Source organism: Chionomys nivalis, chromosome 8 (genome assembly GCF_950005125.1).
Source record: "Chionomys nivalis chromosome 8, mChiNiv1.1, whole genome shotgun sequence".
Taxonomy (NCBI): Eukaryota; Metazoa; Chordata; class Mammalia; order Rodentia; family Cricetidae; genus Chionomys; species Chionomys nivalis.
The window spans coordinates 52,522,625-52,539,007 of NC_080093.1; the positions used below are offsets into that span (position 1 = coordinate 52,522,625).

The following is a 16,383-nucleotide window of genomic DNA, read 5'->3' on the forward strand; positions in this document are numbered from 1 at the left end:
CTGAAAACACATAAACATTTAAAGGTAACATACATATCTGCATTAATACAGTATGGAATGTATGGTGATTTTTTTTCTTCTATGTTTGTGCAGGTAAAATGCATCTGTCGACTTTGTAAGTCCTTTTGAACTGTATAACCAAACTATAATATAAATCTCTGTACATGCCATATGAAAAGATGACATCTAACAGTAAATCACGAGGACTCTAAAACCAACAAGATTTATCATGTCTCATCCAGTCTCAGAGCTGTTCCCATATAGAGAGATCAGCATATATGTCGTTTGTCCTGTAGTCTTCCTTGGATTTTTAGCTCATGTCTGTAGCCAAGATTTTTAGGAAGTCTCCCCCAATCAAATCTGATCTTCATTAATTTTGAAGAGAACTGTAACTTTTTGTTTCCTTTGGAAATAAAGTCATAACCTCTCCCCCAGTGCAATATACATTTTGATTTTCATTTTGAAGTTAAGACACTTTAAAAATATATAGGTTGATTTGATTTAGCAGTTTTCATAGTTCAATGTCTCTCAGCAAATTTTTTTGTACATTAGCATTTAAAAAATTCAAAGACAACAAAGTACCATACAGGATCTAGACACTGTGTGTATTTCCCACCTTTATGTGGTTTATTTATTTTTTTTAAATATTTATTTATTTATTTATTATGTATATAATATTCTGTCTGTGTGTATGTCTGCAGGCCAGAAGAGGGCGCGGGACATCATTACAGCTGGTTGTGAGCCACCATGTGATTGCCGGGAATTGAACTCAGGACCTTTGGAAGAGCAGGCAATGCTCTTAACCACTGAGCCATCTCTCCAGCCCTATGTGATTTATTTTTTTATGTTTCTTTACTCTTTAAGACTTTTTTCCTTTTTTAAATTAATTTTTTATCTGGGCATCAGATGCCACTACAGATGGTTGTGAGCCACTATGTGGCTGCTGGGAATTGAACTCAGGACCTCTGGAGGAGCAGCCAGTGCTCTTCACTGCTGAGCCATCTCTCCAGCCCTACATTATTATTTTTAAATTCTTCATTTTGTATGTGTATGTGTGACTGTCTTCACTTTTTGTTTGTTTGTTTTTTACTGTGTCTGTCTAAGTTTTCTTGGTCTAGATCACTTTACTTTCACTGAGACAAACCTTAAATGGCCAGGCCAGCTGCCATGCGACTCTGGCGGCCCATCTCCACCCTCTCAGTTCTCTGAGAGCTTAGCCTCATGCAGACAGGTTCACCACCCCAACTCTGGGAAGCTACTGTGTGCACAGGCATTTTCACCTAGCACACTAGCAGCCCAAGTGCTCTGCTGCACAGTAGGGTATCTTAAGAGCCCTGCCTCTGTACACGGAGCCTATCTGAGAGACTGCTTTCTTAGGCCCTATGTGGCTATTCATGCCTCATCTTGGGCATCACATGTAGCAAGTCTTTTTCTGTCCTGTCAGTCAACTCCCAAATAATGACATAGAGATTTCTTATTAATCAGGAAAGCTTGGCCTGTAGCTTAGTCTTGCTCCTAACTAGCTCTTATAACTTAAATTAACCCATTTATATTCATCTACATTCTATCACATGGCATTACCTCTTCCATCTTGCACCTCCTGTCTTCTCTGTGTGTCTCCTGACTTCTCCTGAATGCCTACATTTCCTCTCCTCCTTTCTCTCTCTGTCCGGAAGTCCCACCTATACCTCCTGCCTAACTATTGGCCACTCAGCTTTTTATTACACAGTCACAGCAATACATTGTCACATGGTGTACAAATACCCCATAACACCCCACTGTATGGGAGACAGCTTCAGCTGATGCCGGAGGTGGCCACAGCGCTAGCCCTAAAAGCACTGTCCTAGTGAGCTCAGAAACAGCACACAAGACAACCAGAGCCTAAGCAGACATTGTGTGCCACAGCCAAGCAGATGAATTATTACCCAACAAATAAAGAGGGAAAAGGTGGGAATCTCCCGGTTTCCTGATGTGGGGTGGTGTGGTTTCTCCCCTGGGCCTCTCAGACCAGGCCTCCTGCCTAATGTCTCAGTTTCCCCATCTGTGAATGGAGATCATTGTGGCCGAGCTTGAGGATCACCAGGAGAACCCACAAGATGATGGGTGCAAAGGTCTCTGTTGACATGAAAGTTCTTGGTGTGCCCACTGAGTACACGGGCATTAAGGTACACTTTAAGTTAGGGGTTCCTAGCTGGGTATGGCAGCAGACTCCTTTAATCCCAGCACATGGGAGGCAGAGACAGGTGAACAGAGTTTGAGGCCATTCCTATCTACATAGCAAGTTACAGACCATCCAGGGCTACATAGTGAGATCCTGTCTTAAAAAACAAACAGCCGGGCCGGGCGGTGGTGGCGCACGCCTTTAATCCCAGCACTCGGGAGGCAGAGGCAGGCGGATCTCTGTGAGTTAGAGGCCAGCCTGGTCTACAAGAGCTAGTTCCAGGACAGGAACCAAAAGCTACGGAGAAACCCTGTCTCGAAAATCAAAAAAAAAAAAAAAAAAAAAAAAAAAAACCAAACAGCCAGGCAGTGGTGGTGCATGCCTTTCATCTCAGCGCTTGGGAGGCAGACACCGGCAGATCTCAGTGAGTTCGAGGCCAAAGTGAGTTTCAGGACAGCCAGGACTACACAGAGAAACCCGGTCTTGAAAAACAAAACAAAACAAAAATGTAAGTCAAGAATCAATCAAACAAACAAACAAACAAAAAAACAACAACAACAACAAAAAAGGAGGGGCTGAAGAGATGGCTTATTGGTTAAGAGCACTTTAAAATAATAGATAAATAAATAATAAAATAGAAATAAAATAGGGGGTCCTGGCTAGGAAGGTCACCAGGCATTACTAGGCAATCCAGGACCCTGGCATTATATCCAGACCATCTGGGGAGGAAAGCCTTGCTGGGGGTCTGTATTTGAGAGCCACAGTTGGTTGGTTGGTTTGAGATAGACCTTGATTTGCAGTCCAGTTGGACCCAACTTACCATCCATATCCCTCCCCCCCACCCCGCCTCAGCCTTCTGAGTCTTGGGATGTTAGGCCTGTACCACTGTGCCTGACTAAACCCCTGGTTTAAATACCTGCCATGAGAACCAGCAGGGTCTGGAGCCCAGGTGGACCTGACCACAGCCCTCCCCTCCCCCATCCTGGGCAAACAGTTTCTTCTGAGTCTCAGCTCCTCTTCTGTCACATGGGGGAAACTGAGGCAGTCAGCCATCATGGCATGGCGTGGAAAACGTTTCCAGCCCCACTGTTCTTCCAAGCTCATCGGCCACCTCATACCTTGTGGCAAGAGTGGACCCCTGCTGTATTCCTGACCTGGTTTCCTGTCTACTGGTCCTGCTCCTGTGGATGCGCCATCTTGTGTCATCCTGAGCCTGCTGGGATAGCCTAGCACGACCCACCCAGGTACCCATTACTGCAAAGACCCCATCAGAATCCCCACCTGGAAACGGTGGACTCCGTTCCCCCAGTCAGTCCACACCTGAGATTATTTCCTGAGATCACTGCCACCTGCTGGCAGGTAGTGGTACTGTATCGGTTGGGCCTGACCCTACAGTTTATCACTGAATGACCTGGGAGCTTGAGGGCTCACCCCTGTTATTCCAACACTCTGGAGGCAGGCCAATAGCCAAAAGTGCCAGACCAGTCTGGATTAGCGTCCCAACATCAGGTTCCCATTAAAACAACCTGAACCTTCCCCTTGTCTAAGGTGTGGCCTCGATGAAACTGTTCAGCACGTTGCCCTGTCACTGGCGCCCTCTTTCTAAAACATTTTCTTCACCTGGAGAGGGTCCCACCCACGAACAGTCTCCTGGTTCCCTGTTGTGAGCAGGGACACTTGCGGGCGTCTGTGTGGACCTGCGCTTTGTCTCCTGCGAAGTTCTGGAGCAATCTCAGAATTCCACACAGCTCTGCTTTGTTTGTTTGTTTTTCTTGCTTGCTTTGCTTTGAGTCAGGCTCTTTCTACACAGCCCTGGCTGTCCTGGACCTCACTGTGTAGACCAGGATGGCCTCGAACTCACAGAGGACCCCCTGTCTCTGCCTTCCGACTATTGGGATTAAAGGTGTGTACTACCCACACCCAGCTCAGCTCTGGGGTTTTAAGAGCTGCAGGCTCTGACCACTGGGATTCACTGCCTAGTCTCCTGCTCCACACCATGCAGGTGGTGGGACAGGCCTTGGAGTTCTCAGATCTTGGCACCAGCTCTAGTCTGTCCTTCACTGACTGTGTGACTTCAAGAAAACCACTTGCCGTCTCTGGGAAGATTTTCTCATCAGTGACAGCAGCAGCAAGTCTGGGCCACCTTCATGCCCACCATTCATGTTCAAGTGTCTAGCTCATGTCTCAAGTTCCAGGCATGGGGCTATAGACTGGAAGTTCCAGGGTTATCAGTAGTTAAACAGCCCAGTGCCTCCCCTTGGTGGGCAATTGGCAGAGGATGGCCACAAGTAAATAATTAGAGAAAGAAAATTGCAAGTCTCTATGGGAAAAATGCTAAGGCAGGAGGGGCCATGGGAAGATACTCTCAGAAGTGATTGTTGAGAAGGGACCAACCTGGGGACAAGCAGAGGGTAGAGAGCCCTCAGCACGTGCAAAGGAGCTTGGGAACAAACAGTGTGGCTGGAGTGGTGAAGCTGAGCAAGAACCAGGGGTCATAAGGCAAGGGTGAGAGGGCAGGGGCCAAAGAGGTGCTGGGGAGAAGAGGTGGCCTTGTTGAAAGCCCTAGAACGCAGCCTGATTGAAGTGTTCTCCTCTCCTCCTTCTTCTCTCTCTCTCTCTCCCTCACCTCTCACCTCCTCCAGCTCCCTCTGTGTGTGTCTGTCTGAGGTGTATGCATTTGTGTATGTGTGCTTGCCCGTGAGTGCACACTTGTGTGTCTGTCTGTGGTGTATGCATTTATTTATTTATTTTTATTTATTTATTTATTTATTTATTTTTGGTTTTTCGAGACAAGGTTTCTCTGTGGTTTTGGAGCCTGTCCTGGAACTAGCTCTTGTAGACCAGGCTGGTCTCGAACTCACAGAGATCTGCCTGCCTCTGCCTCCCGAATGCTGGGATTAAAGGCGTGCGCCACCACCGCTCGGCTGGTGTATGCATTTATGTGTGTGTGTGCTTGCCCGTGAGTGCACACTTGTGTGTCTGTATGTGGTGTAAGCACTTATGTGTGTGTGCTTGTCTGTGAGTGCACATGTGTGTGTCTGTTTGTGGTGTATGCATTTATGTGTGTGTACTTGTGCGTGAGTGCACACGTGTGTGTCTGTATGTGGTGTATACATTTATGTGTGTGTGTGCTTGCCCGTGAGTGCACACTTGTGTGTCTGTATGTGGTGTAAGCACTTATGTGTGAGTGTGTGTGCTTGCCCATGAGTGCACACTTGTGTGTCTGTATGTGGTGTATGCATTTATGTGTGAGTGTGTGTTCTTGTCTGTGAGCACACACGGAGCCCAGCCGTAGACTCCAGCGCCTCCCTCTGTCATCATTCTCCACTCTTTTTATTTTTTTCCAGATTAAGATAGGTTTGCTCTATTTAGCCTTGGTAGGTCTGGAACTCTCTGCATAGGCTGGGTTAGCCTTGAACTCACAACTCATGGAGATCCTACTGCCTGTGCCTTCTGAGTGCTGAGATCCACCTTAATTTTTGACACAGGTTCTCTTCGAACCTAGAGTTGAGTTCACTGATTCAGCCAAGCTATTCAGCCAGACCCGGAGACCCTCCTGTCAGACTCCTTAGCACAGAATTGGGGTTACAGGTGGGTATCACAGTGCTATTCTTTTATATTGGCATTGGGGATTCAAACTCAGGTCTTTAACCTTGTACAGCAAGCATTTTACTCTCTGAGTCATCTCCCCAGCTCCTCCCCTCCTTTCCTTTCCTAGGTCTTCTGGAGCCCAGGCTGACCTCAGATTCACTCTGTAGCTGAGGATGACCTTGAACTTCTGATCTCCTCCCCCCACCCCTCCATCTCTTGAATACTGGTTCTCAGTGGTACACCAGCACACCCAATTTATGTGGTGCTGAGGATGGGATCCGGCATTGCTCCACCCGTGATCGGCAAACATTCTGCCCACTGAACAATATCTCAGTTCTGTTCAGCAGTACTGCCCAGCCACTTCTGGAAGCAACGCTGCAGCCAGTCATGGCCCCCCACATCACAGCGCTTCAGGTGTCCGCCCGGTGGCCCTCTGGTGGACAGTTTAGTGACATTTAGCCATCCCTGCATATATCTGCAGAACTTTCTCCTCTCCCTAGACTGCAGTTTTTGTCCCCATCCAAGACATTCCCTACCCTCTCCTGACTCCTGGCAGCTTCATCACACTCGGCTTTTTTTTTTTTTTTTTGGTTTTTTTTCGAGATAGGGTTTCTCTGTGGTTTTGGAGCCTGTCCTGGAACTAGCTCTGTAGACCAGTCTGGTCTCGAACTCACAGAGATCCGCCTGCCTCTGCCTCCCGAGTGCTGGGATTAAAGGCGTGCGCCACCATCGCCCGGCCACACTCGGTTTTTGTAGAGCTGACATCCTGAACATGTGACCCGGAACCCATTTATGTCACTTAGCATCGAGCCTTCTTTTAGAGTTTTCTTCTTTTTTTCAGGCAGAGTAATATTCCACAGGCATCTGGCTGTAGTTCTTCTGTTGGAGGGGGGATGGAAACTGGTTGCGCCCCCTAGGGGCCTCAGTGAGAGATGCTGCTGTGAGTCCAACTGTTTCAACCTGGGCCAAGCCCTGCTCTCCCTCGTTTGTCCCAGAAAGCTGCTAGGACTATTCTGGGTCCAGCTCTGTGTTCCCAGAGTCACCACCACGGCCCTCATGACAGTTGCACCATTCATTCCTGATGGGTGTTTGACCCCCCTGGGAAACTCTCCAAGGAGACCTTTCATGGTACCCTGCAGAGAGTGGGAGCAGGCAGAAGAATGGGCTCTTCTTACCCCCCCACCTCACCCCTGCCACTCTTCTTCTGGAGCTCTGACCTACTTCAGTTCCCCCATGTGGAAGGAAACAGCTTTCTGACATGCCCCTGCTACCCCTAGGCTGAGGCCTGACTCCCAGGAGTTAGGGTGACTTTGAACCTGGGAGCTGATCTGTCCCCTCTCTGTATTCATCAGTATGGAGTCTTCTTCCTCTTAGGGTCACCCAAGGCCAGGCAGCCAGGCCTGGTACTACTGTGCTGAGGAAGCAAAAACAAATGTCACAGCAGCATTGGGGTTCAATGGCCTGTCTGGCTTGTTCTAAACCTCAGATCCCATTCCTAGCACCCCAAAACACACACAGTCACCCAGCACCACACATACACGCGTACACACACACACACAAACACAACTAACCAACCAACCAAACAAACAAACAAAAAACCCAGAAACAAACAAAATATCACCAACCTGGTAGGGGCTTAAACAGCAGAAATGTATTACATCACAGGTCAAAGGCCGGAAGTTCAAGGTCACGGGAGTGGGTGAGGCTAGCTCCTTCTAAGGGTTCAAGGCTCTCTTGCAGTGCCCCCCCCCCCCGCCCCAAGCTGCTGGAGCTTTGGCGGCCTCCAGCCACTTAGCTGTGGAAGCTTCACCCTGACTCAGTCCCCAGGTCCACACAGAATCTCACCATTCCAGCTACGGCCAGATCTCTCCACTGGGACCCTAATGGCTTCGGCTGGCACCTTCCCTGAGCCTGGATGGCCTCCCTGTAAGGATCACGTATCTGGTACCCAGTACCACCCCTCTTAGAAAAGGCTATGTTGTGTCAGCTGGGGTCAAGTGACCAAGATATGAACTGAGCAGGACGTGAATGCACTCCTGCCTTCCTCCTAGCCCGGGCCCGGTGTGAAGGCACTGACCTCCCAAAGGGCTGGGAACAGACCTCTGAGAAGGCAGTCAACTGCAGAAGTAGCCCAGACTCCTGTCGAGGGTCAGTTTTAAATAGTAGCTAACAGACACTCCCCATCCTCCCAGCCCTCCCCAGGGCTGCTGAGGTGCCTAGCTCATGCTGGGAAAAGTGAACCCCATTACCACTGTCACCATGTCATCCTGGATGCCAGTTCAGGGAACAGCTCTGGGGACTGGGGCTGTGTCTACCTATGCCGATGCCAGGGGCAGCTCCGTGACAAGATTCCCTCAGAAAGATGCAGAGCTAAGCCTGTGGAGAGCCCAGAGCCCTGGAGGTGGGCAGCAAGAACAGGAAGGAAGGGACCTCCGCCTGAAGTGCTTCACCTGCTGAAACCATCTTTCTAGGGAAGGATGCTTCATCTCCATGGCCATCCTGACTGGGTTCACAATCATCTAGGAGACACGCCTCTGTGCTTGTCTGTTATGGTTATCAGGGAGGTTTGACTGAGGAGAGAGCCACCCTGAATGTGTGTGGCAGGGGCACCATCCCTTGGACTGAGATCCCAGACTGAATAAAAAGGAGAAAGTGAGCTGAGCACCAGTGTTCTTCTCTCTCTACCTGCTGACTGTGGATGCCATGTGACCTGCTTCCTCAGGTCCTGTTGTCATGGCTTCCCCACCATGATGGACTGTACCCCCAAATCATGCGTCTAAAAAGAAAAAAAGCCAGGCACTACACTCATCTCTCTCTCTGCTGAGCCCTAGCATCCCCCTCGTACAGTACGTGCAGTAGCCTGTTCTGTGGAGATATGAACAGGCTACTGCATGCTCTTGCTGCTGCAGCCTCCATCCACCCTCATCACCACACATCCCCCTCACCGTGAGGGACTGTGTTCTTCAGACTGTGAGCCACAGTAAATCCGCTTTCCCTTAGGAAGCTTCTTGTCAGGCATTTGGGCACATCAATGAGGAAATCACCACAAGGGAAAGAGCAGATTCTAAAACAGAGCAAGTCTCTTTTCTTCTCTCGATCCACACACACTCGGGAACACACTTCACACACACAGAGGCCTGGAAGTCGTAAGTCCAGGTCAGTTTGTGCGCATGCCTCGTACACACATAGCCTCTTGGGAATACACCAACACTCTCCTGCACACCCTTGTGGATATTTACAAACATGAGAACTCACAAACACAGGAGCACGCATGCGGGCAGCACCTCAGCCCTTTCTCTGTACACAGCCTGCCTGACACAGTGCAGTGAAGCCTGCAGACCGCTGCCTGCCCTCCTCCCACAGAATGTCTCAGTCTGAGACTTGAGGTATCCTCAGCCTGAATCCTAGCTGTTAAATAGCCAGACAGAGTGACAGATTTAATGTTTGAATCATAGCCCCTTCCAGTGTCCACTGCCTCGGGTTGCCAGGACCGTCTGTCTGCCTCTGGCTGGGCTCCACCAGGGCTTTAGATCACCCCTGCAACAAAAGCTCCCTCCCATGTAATCACACATACATCTTGAACTTCGAGTCTTTCAGGGGCTTTGACTCATGTCCCTCAGTGGCTGGCACTTGCTTTTCGAAAACCACCAAGGACAAGCAAGTTCTAGGTCCCCCAAGCAGCCAACCCAGTGACAAGGGTGGGGAGGCCACGCCTCCAAGAGGATGCTGGGTGCCTGTGGGGGGTTGACCTCAGAAAGTTCTCAGGGTGGCCACTTAGGCCACAGCCAGTTCACCTGTCTCCAGATGGGTGCCTGGAGCGACTCTAGGAGACAAGGGTTCCATCTTGCCATGGTCTCCTGGGCTCTGTTTCTTCTGCCGCCGCTGTCTGGGCTGGCTGCCCTCTCCCGCGGTTCGTGGCTGGCCATTCTGCAGCAGCCGCACCAGCTCATGGTCTTTGTGGCCCAGCACTCGGGGTAGGAAGAGGGAGGACTTCTGTGTGCGGCGGGTCTTGAAGCCCCTGCGTGGCCGACCCTTGCCATTTACAGACACGTACCAAGGTCTCTGGGCACCAGGCTGCCTCCGAGTCCCTGGCCCACTGGGCCCTGTGCGATACAGGCGGGAGGCATAAGTATTGTAGCCCAGCTCATGGATCCGCTCCACGAACTCACACTCTGCATTGTAGTGCTCCTGTCAGACAGAGGCCACAGATAACAGCCATGGAGGCCATGATGTCAATAGGACCACACCTCCCCAATGCCTCCCTGTCTCCTGAGGCTGCCTGGACCATCTGTCCATGCCTGCCCAAAGTCTATGCAGCATGGCTAGCCTACTTTTCCCAAGACTGTGCTCTCTGCTCCAAGTAACTAGCCCTCCTATGAGGACAAAGGGAAGTTCTCTCTTTTTGCTGTAGGCTTGCACTGGGTTCAGTGCTTGGCGTGTGCTAGATAGAGTATGATGGAGGTGGATGAATGGGTGTGTTAGTGAGTGGATGGATAGGTGGATGGATGAGTGGTGGATGAGTGAATAAGTGTATATGTGTGGGTGGGTGGGTGGGTGGGTGCCTAGGGAGTTGAATCTAAGGATGGTACATGGATGGATAGATGGATGGATGGATGGATGGATGGATGGATGGATGATGGGTTGAGTGGTTAGATGGGTCGATGATAGATGTCTGGGTGGATAGATGGTTGGGTGGATGGGATGGGTAGAAGAATGGATGAGTGGATAGATGGCTGGCTGAGTGGGTGGATGGACGGATGGATGGATGGATGGATGGATGGATGGATGGATAACAGTCAATGAACAGACAGGCTGGAGGACAGAGAAGCTACAGGGCAGTCATCCAACCCCAAGCTTGTTGCAGCTCCAAGTGGGAAGGGACGAGGCCAGTGTGACAAAGTGCTGCCTCTGGGATTGGGTGGCAGAAGGTGAGGAGAGGTGTGTGCTGAAGATATCAACTCAAGGAGCATATCTGAGGACCTGGAGATGAATGGTTTAGGGCTAAGAGAGGAGGAGGTCTGGCATGGCTCCTGATTGGCTGAGCTGGAACCAGTGTCACCTGAGACCACTAGCTGAGCTGAAGAGAGCTCTGAGTTTCACTGTGCTGGGGAGAGGATTTGCCTTTTGCCAGCTCTCCTATCCCTGAGCATTCTGGGCTACTGTGATCTATAACTCAGGGAGGTGGGATGGACTGTGGGGTTGTCACTGGCCCATGGTGGCAGTACATGAGCAGCCACGCTGGGCACTCAGGAAGCCGGGCACAAGCCTGCAGGAAGAAACCTTAGAGGCCAACAGTCAGGTAAAAGAGGCTGGGGCTTTATATAGGCCCAGGTCTGTCTGTAAGTTTGTGAGATCATCTCTGATGTGTTCTCTGGAAAGTTCTACTCCATCCAGCCAGCAGGACCCCTGACCTCACCATTCCCTGCTCCCCAGAAACCAGGAGACCACAGCTGTGGTCCCACCCCACTATGCTCTTCCCTGTGGGCAGAAAGATATAAACTGTCACTGAGGATACCTGAGACCTCACCTCATGGCAGAGTTTCTGGGGGAGGGCCAGGTTCATATATAAAGTCAGCTGGGTTCGCTCACACTAGAGTGGTATAGGACGCAGGGTCCGAGAGGTGGGGAAATCGCCAGCCCAGCTTTGCAGCAGCTGGGATCCATCACTCAGCCAAGGGTGTGTGTCCATCAGGAGTGTGGAGGAGGTACCAGAGCTCCTGCTTCCAGGTGGCACCAGGGCCATGTGCATGGAGGCTGATTCAGCTAGGTTGGCTGGGGAGCCCGGGGAACGTCCTGTCTCTTCCCCTCTAGTGCTGGGGTGACAACACTTTAGCCAGTTTTGATACATGGGTGCCGAGGACTCACTCCAGCACTAGGCTGACAACCATTTCTGCATTCCTTCCCCTCCTGAGCTAGACGGCTCTTGCCTTCCCAACCTGAGAACAGGCCAAGCACCCATCTTCCTCCTTCCGCAGATGCAGGGCAGATTTGCTCTGATCTCTCCTGCCTCAACTGCACAGTTATCTTGGGTTATTCATTCTCATGGAGGTCTGGAACCTTGCTGCCATGTTCTCTATCTCCACCACTGTAACTCAGAGAGAGACTGACTTCAGACAGGTTGGGTGGGCACTCCAAAGGGGGGGGGGAGAGGACCTGGACCAGCTTGAGTCTGGAAGCCAGCATTCTACTGCTCATGTTCCTTCTGGCCCCCAACCAGATGCTCAAGCCAGATGGCTATTACATCAGCACCTGCCCACTAGGGATGGGACTCACCGAAGCATACAGCCGTCCTCTCTTGTTCATGGCCAGGTACCGCCCAGAGAAGAGCCCTTTGATGGCCACCACGCCCACTTCCACCGCAGTAATCTCCAGGATGCCTGGAAAGAGTCAGGAAGGTTCAGTCACCGGTCCCACCTGAACAGAACGTCAACCTGCACTAACTCCCATGGGTTTAGGAAGCTGGGACAGGAGGGCAGCCATGACGCCAAGCAGGTCATGGTGGAGGGGTTGGAGTCCTAGTAGGAAGAAAGCTTTAGACAGTAGGTGAAGAAGGGGACATTCAGCCACTGGGCCCAGGACATTAATCCTAACCCCAGGAGAAGACACAGTGGGGGTGTTCTGCCCCGTCAGGCATTTTGGGTGTAACACAGGTCAATTCAGTTTGTATTGGGTGTCCCCTTGTGAACCGGCTTGTTCTAGAAAGCTGAGGCTGAGGGCAAGTGATTTGTTCAAGGTCACACATAGTGGTTTGGATCCAAACCCTGGGGAAGAGGGAGCCCCAGCAGAGGAGGTGTCTGAGACTCCTGGGGGAGCCAGTGCTTAATGCAGCCCAGCCAGAGAGTTACCCACACTGTCAGGCAATGGATCCAATCAAGGGTGCAGAAGGGTAGCCTGGGGCAGAAGAGCCTAGGTGCAGAGGGAAGGTGACCGGGGCTCACCCAGGTCCAAGAGTAGGTATAAAAGTTAATGGTCCCAGAGGCAGGCGGATCTCTGTGAGTTCGAGACCAGCCTGGTCTACAAGAGCTAGTTCCAGGACAGGCTCCAAAACCACAGAGAAACCCTGTCTCGAAAAACCAAAAAAAAAAAAAAAAAAAAAGTTAATGGTCCCCCAGCTCAGATGGCTGAGTAGCCGCCAAGACTGCCCATCTGAGTTTGGTCAGACCCATATGGTGGAAGTAGAGAACCGACTCCCGTAAGTGCTTCAATGATCTACATACACATCGTGGCACACAAAATAAATAAAATATAAAACCAACCAAACAAAAATCCTCCAAGCGCCTTTCCTGTGAACAGGATAGTGCTTTTGGGAGGGGAGGGCAATGTCCCCTGGGATAGTGGTTTGAGGATTAACTCCCTTTCCAGGGAGCGCATCTCTGATGCCCGTCCGCCTGGGCCCCAACATAGTCCAGATAACCAGGACCAATTGGGTCCTACCCTATACACGGTTTGGAAGCGTGCAAGGGACGACCTTTAGAGCTTGTGCCAGATGAGCACACCCCCCACCCTGGGAAGACTGAAGGTGCCTCTCTTCTGCATCTGGAGCCCGCCCCAGACAAGTGGGGAGGGGGTGCTCGTGAGGAGCCCAGCGCTCCAGGCCGGGTCGGGGCTGGTCCCCCGGACGCCCCCGCGGGGCTGCGGCTTTGAAGGAGGAAGCTGCGGTTCCTACAGCCGCCCTCGCCCCCCACTCGGCTTCCTGAGCCCCGGGCGCGGTGAGTTCTGCACGGCCTCCCTCCCACGCGGCGCGCAACACTCCGGGCCGAGCTCGGCTCGCGTGTACTGCACCCACGGAGCCAAATCCTGCAGTGCTTGGGAATTGGCACTAGGTATCATCCAGCCGCGGACCGTTTAGGTGCGTGCCGGCTGCACCCAAAATACGCGGGGACGGCTTTCTGTCCTGTCGCGTGCTCTCCTACAGAGCGCAGGACGAGGGATAAGCCTGTCGCCGGACGCCTAGTCGCGAAAATCAAGCTCTGCCCAGGGGAGTGTCCTTGGCGCACCGGCTGAGAGCAAAGAGGACGGAAGGGACTGGTCATGCGCCCCGGGGTCGTCAAAACAATAAAGAGGGCGATAAATCCTTATTCAGCGGCTTTTCACTGAGAAATACAAACCTGTCAGAATCATGCTCGCCTCCCGCGCAGCCCCTAGGGGAGCGGGAAGGGCAGGGCATGTCAATGGGATCTGTAGCTGGGACCGAGGCTTAGTCTCCGGATGGACTTCAGCTCTGCTCCCACCTGGGACGCCGCGACAGGGGGCCCAGCCCGCCCGTCCCTCCCGCCCACCTCTGGCCGGACACTTACTGTAGGCGCTGTTCTCCAGGCTGCCGTTCACGCGGCCGCTGGGGTGCAGCTGGAGGTGGTACTTGGTGGCGCAGTAGAGCTTGCGGCGCCGGGGCGCCCCGCCGAGGTGCTCGTAGACGCCCCCACGGCCGCCCGCATCGCGCCGCAGCCGTGTCCCGGGCCCCGTCGCGGGCCAGCCGGGTTCCAGCAAGCTGAGCAGCAGAAGCCAGATCAGGCCCATTCCCGCATCGCGCCCGCCCGCGGCGGCGGCTGCGCCAGCGCGGGACTCACGGAAGGAGCGGCGCTGGGAGCACACGCCCGCGCGCCAGGCTGTGCGGACTGTGGCTGGGAGGGAGAGAGAGGGAGAGGAAGACTGGGAAGAGGTGGGGGACAGGGGAGGGAGGAAGAGAAAGAGGGAGGGGAGACAAGGAGAGATGGGGAGAAAGGGGAGATGGAGAAAAGGACGTGTGGAGAGAGGGAAAGAAGGATGGAGAGAAGATGCAGAGAAAGGGAGAGGGAGGTGGAGAGAAAAGACTTAGAATTTTCACCCAGGAATGGGGGAATGTTCCCTTGCCGCACACAGCTCCGAAGAAAGGGCGCTCGGCAACAAAAGGCGGCCGTGGTCCCAGGCGGGACGCGGGGCTCAGGCCCGGCGTCGCCAGCTCACAGCGCCCCGGCCAGCGCCGTCGGGCAGTCGCTCCTCCGCCGCGCGCCCTGCGCACCCCCTCCCGCTTCTGAAAGGTCCCCGCCCCGCCCCCAGACCAATTATGCCTCGGAAAATTATAGAGCGAGGCCTAAAGGCAGCCGCCCCAGGCCCTGCCACCCCCTCCCGCCTTACATCAATCCTGGGTGCACAATGGGACCGCGGATGACTGATGTCTGCGCAAACAACTTGCGGGGAAGTCTAGCTGACAAACGCTCATGAAAGGCGGCGCCTAATCGAGAGCGATTGCGTAGGGCGGCGCGTGGGGAACCCGGGGTTGGGTCTGTGCAGGTCGCGGCTTCTCACATGAGCCGCTGAGCTGTCCCTTAGCTGCCCAGTCTTGTGGCCCAAGGGCCTAGGGTCACTTTGTCCTGTAACTCCCTAACTGACTGAAAGGCACCAAGTGAAGTTTACACACACCTTGAGCAGGAGTGGTCTGTCCCAACGGTGGTCCAGAGAGCGGACTGGGCAGATAGGAGCAGGGACAATAGAGTCAGAGAGTCCAGGAGCTCTGGAGACGCAGGCAGAGATGGAAATGGGAGTAGGGGAGGCAGGTGGCAAATTCACTAGAAGAGAAAGAGAGATGAGAGAGGTGGAGAAATGCTGAGATGCAGAGGGGAGAGAGAGAGAGAGAGACAGAGAGAGAGAGAGACAGAGAGAGAGAGACAGAGAGAGAGAGAGAGAGACAGAGAGAGAAACAGAGAGACAGAGAGAGACAGAGAGACAGAGACAGAGAGACAGAGAGAGACAGAGAGAGAGAAACTCCGGAGAAGATGCCACAAAGGACCCCAGCATACCCTCCTGGCAGGCTGAGTAAGAGTCCAGGCTCAGGGAACAGTTTTCTGGTCCCTGGGCTCTTGACTTCAGTTCCCTATCTGCTAGGGGCCTCAGAGAAAGACTTCCTGAGGTGTCAGAAAAGGTCCCACACCACCTCTGTGGCCTGTGCTTCCAGTGCTCCTCCAGTCAGCAACCAACCTCACAGAGGCGTTTTCTGCTGAGTTAGCTGGAGGGTTCAGTGGCCTGGGTCATAACATTGCCTCCTAAGTTGATCCTGAGCTCCAGGAAGAGTCAGGTGGGATGCCCGGACGATGTGAGATGCTGAGAAATGTTGGGGGGGAGGGACTCCCTGGTACAGAGCTGTTAATAGCACACACTGGGGCATTATCAACCCTGAGACCCTATATACAAGGCAGCGGGTCCTCAATGAGCTCTCTCCAGCATCCTGAGTACACATGTCCCCCACAGCTGAGCATCCTCAGTGATCTCACAACGCCTCTGTCCTGGTTCAGGTCTGGAGGGTCTCTGCCCCAGGGTTGGCTCCTGTGAACTCTTGAGCAGTCTAAAGACTGAGCCACAGAATTGCTAAAGCCCTGGAGTCAGCCACTGATGGAACCTGCTTTACAGGGAGCAGAGACAGCTGTCAGGACAGATGGGTGGACTGGGCAATTTGCCCTGTGTCTTGATAACCAGCACTGGGCTGGTCACATGCTGGCTGCCCAAGCTCCTAAGATGTCCCAGAAGAATCAGGAGGACATCTCCTCCCTGAATGCCTCTAGCACAGCTCCTGGAGCCAGCTACTGCTCTGTGTCTGGACAAGAGCAGCCTTGAAGCCAGGTGTGCCGGCACAGGCCTGCCAGCTCAGCACTGGAGAT

At 52.7% G+C, this 16,383-nt stretch overlaps 1 protein-coding gene across 1 annotated transcript; it reads right to left on the bottom strand.

Moving 5' to 3' along the window:
• Positions 1-9,526: 9,526 nt before the first annotated feature.
• On the bottom strand, positions 9,527-14,269 carry Fgf3 (fibroblast growth factor 3). The gene is made up of 3 exons (XM_057779996.1): positions 14,050-14,269; positions 12,026-12,129; positions 9,527-9,940 (listed from the first exon to the last, which is right to left on the bottom strand). The coding sequence occupies exons 1-3, from the start codon at positions 14,267-14,269 to the stop codon at positions 9,527-9,529; spliced, it is 738 nt and encodes a 245-aa protein (XP_057635979.1).
• Between the last annotated feature and the right edge of the window lie 2,114 nt (positions 14,270-16,383).

What these genes read in the sequence shown, in the direction of transcription:
- Fgf3 (XM_057779996.1), bottom strand. Translation starts at nt 14,269, where the DNA reads ATGGGCCTGATCTGGCTTCTGCTGCTCAGCTTGCTGGAACCCGGCTGG. An exon ending in CCTGGAGAACAGCGCCTACA is followed by an intron (nt 12,130 to 14,049) that starts GTAAGTGTCCGG and finishes GACTCTTTCCAG; the next exon opens with GCATCCTGGAGATTACTGCG. An exon ending in GAGGACGGCTGTATGCTTCG is followed by an intron (nt 9,941 to 12,025) that starts GTGAGTCCCATC and finishes TCTGTCTGACAG; the next exon opens with GAGCACTACAATGCAGAGTG.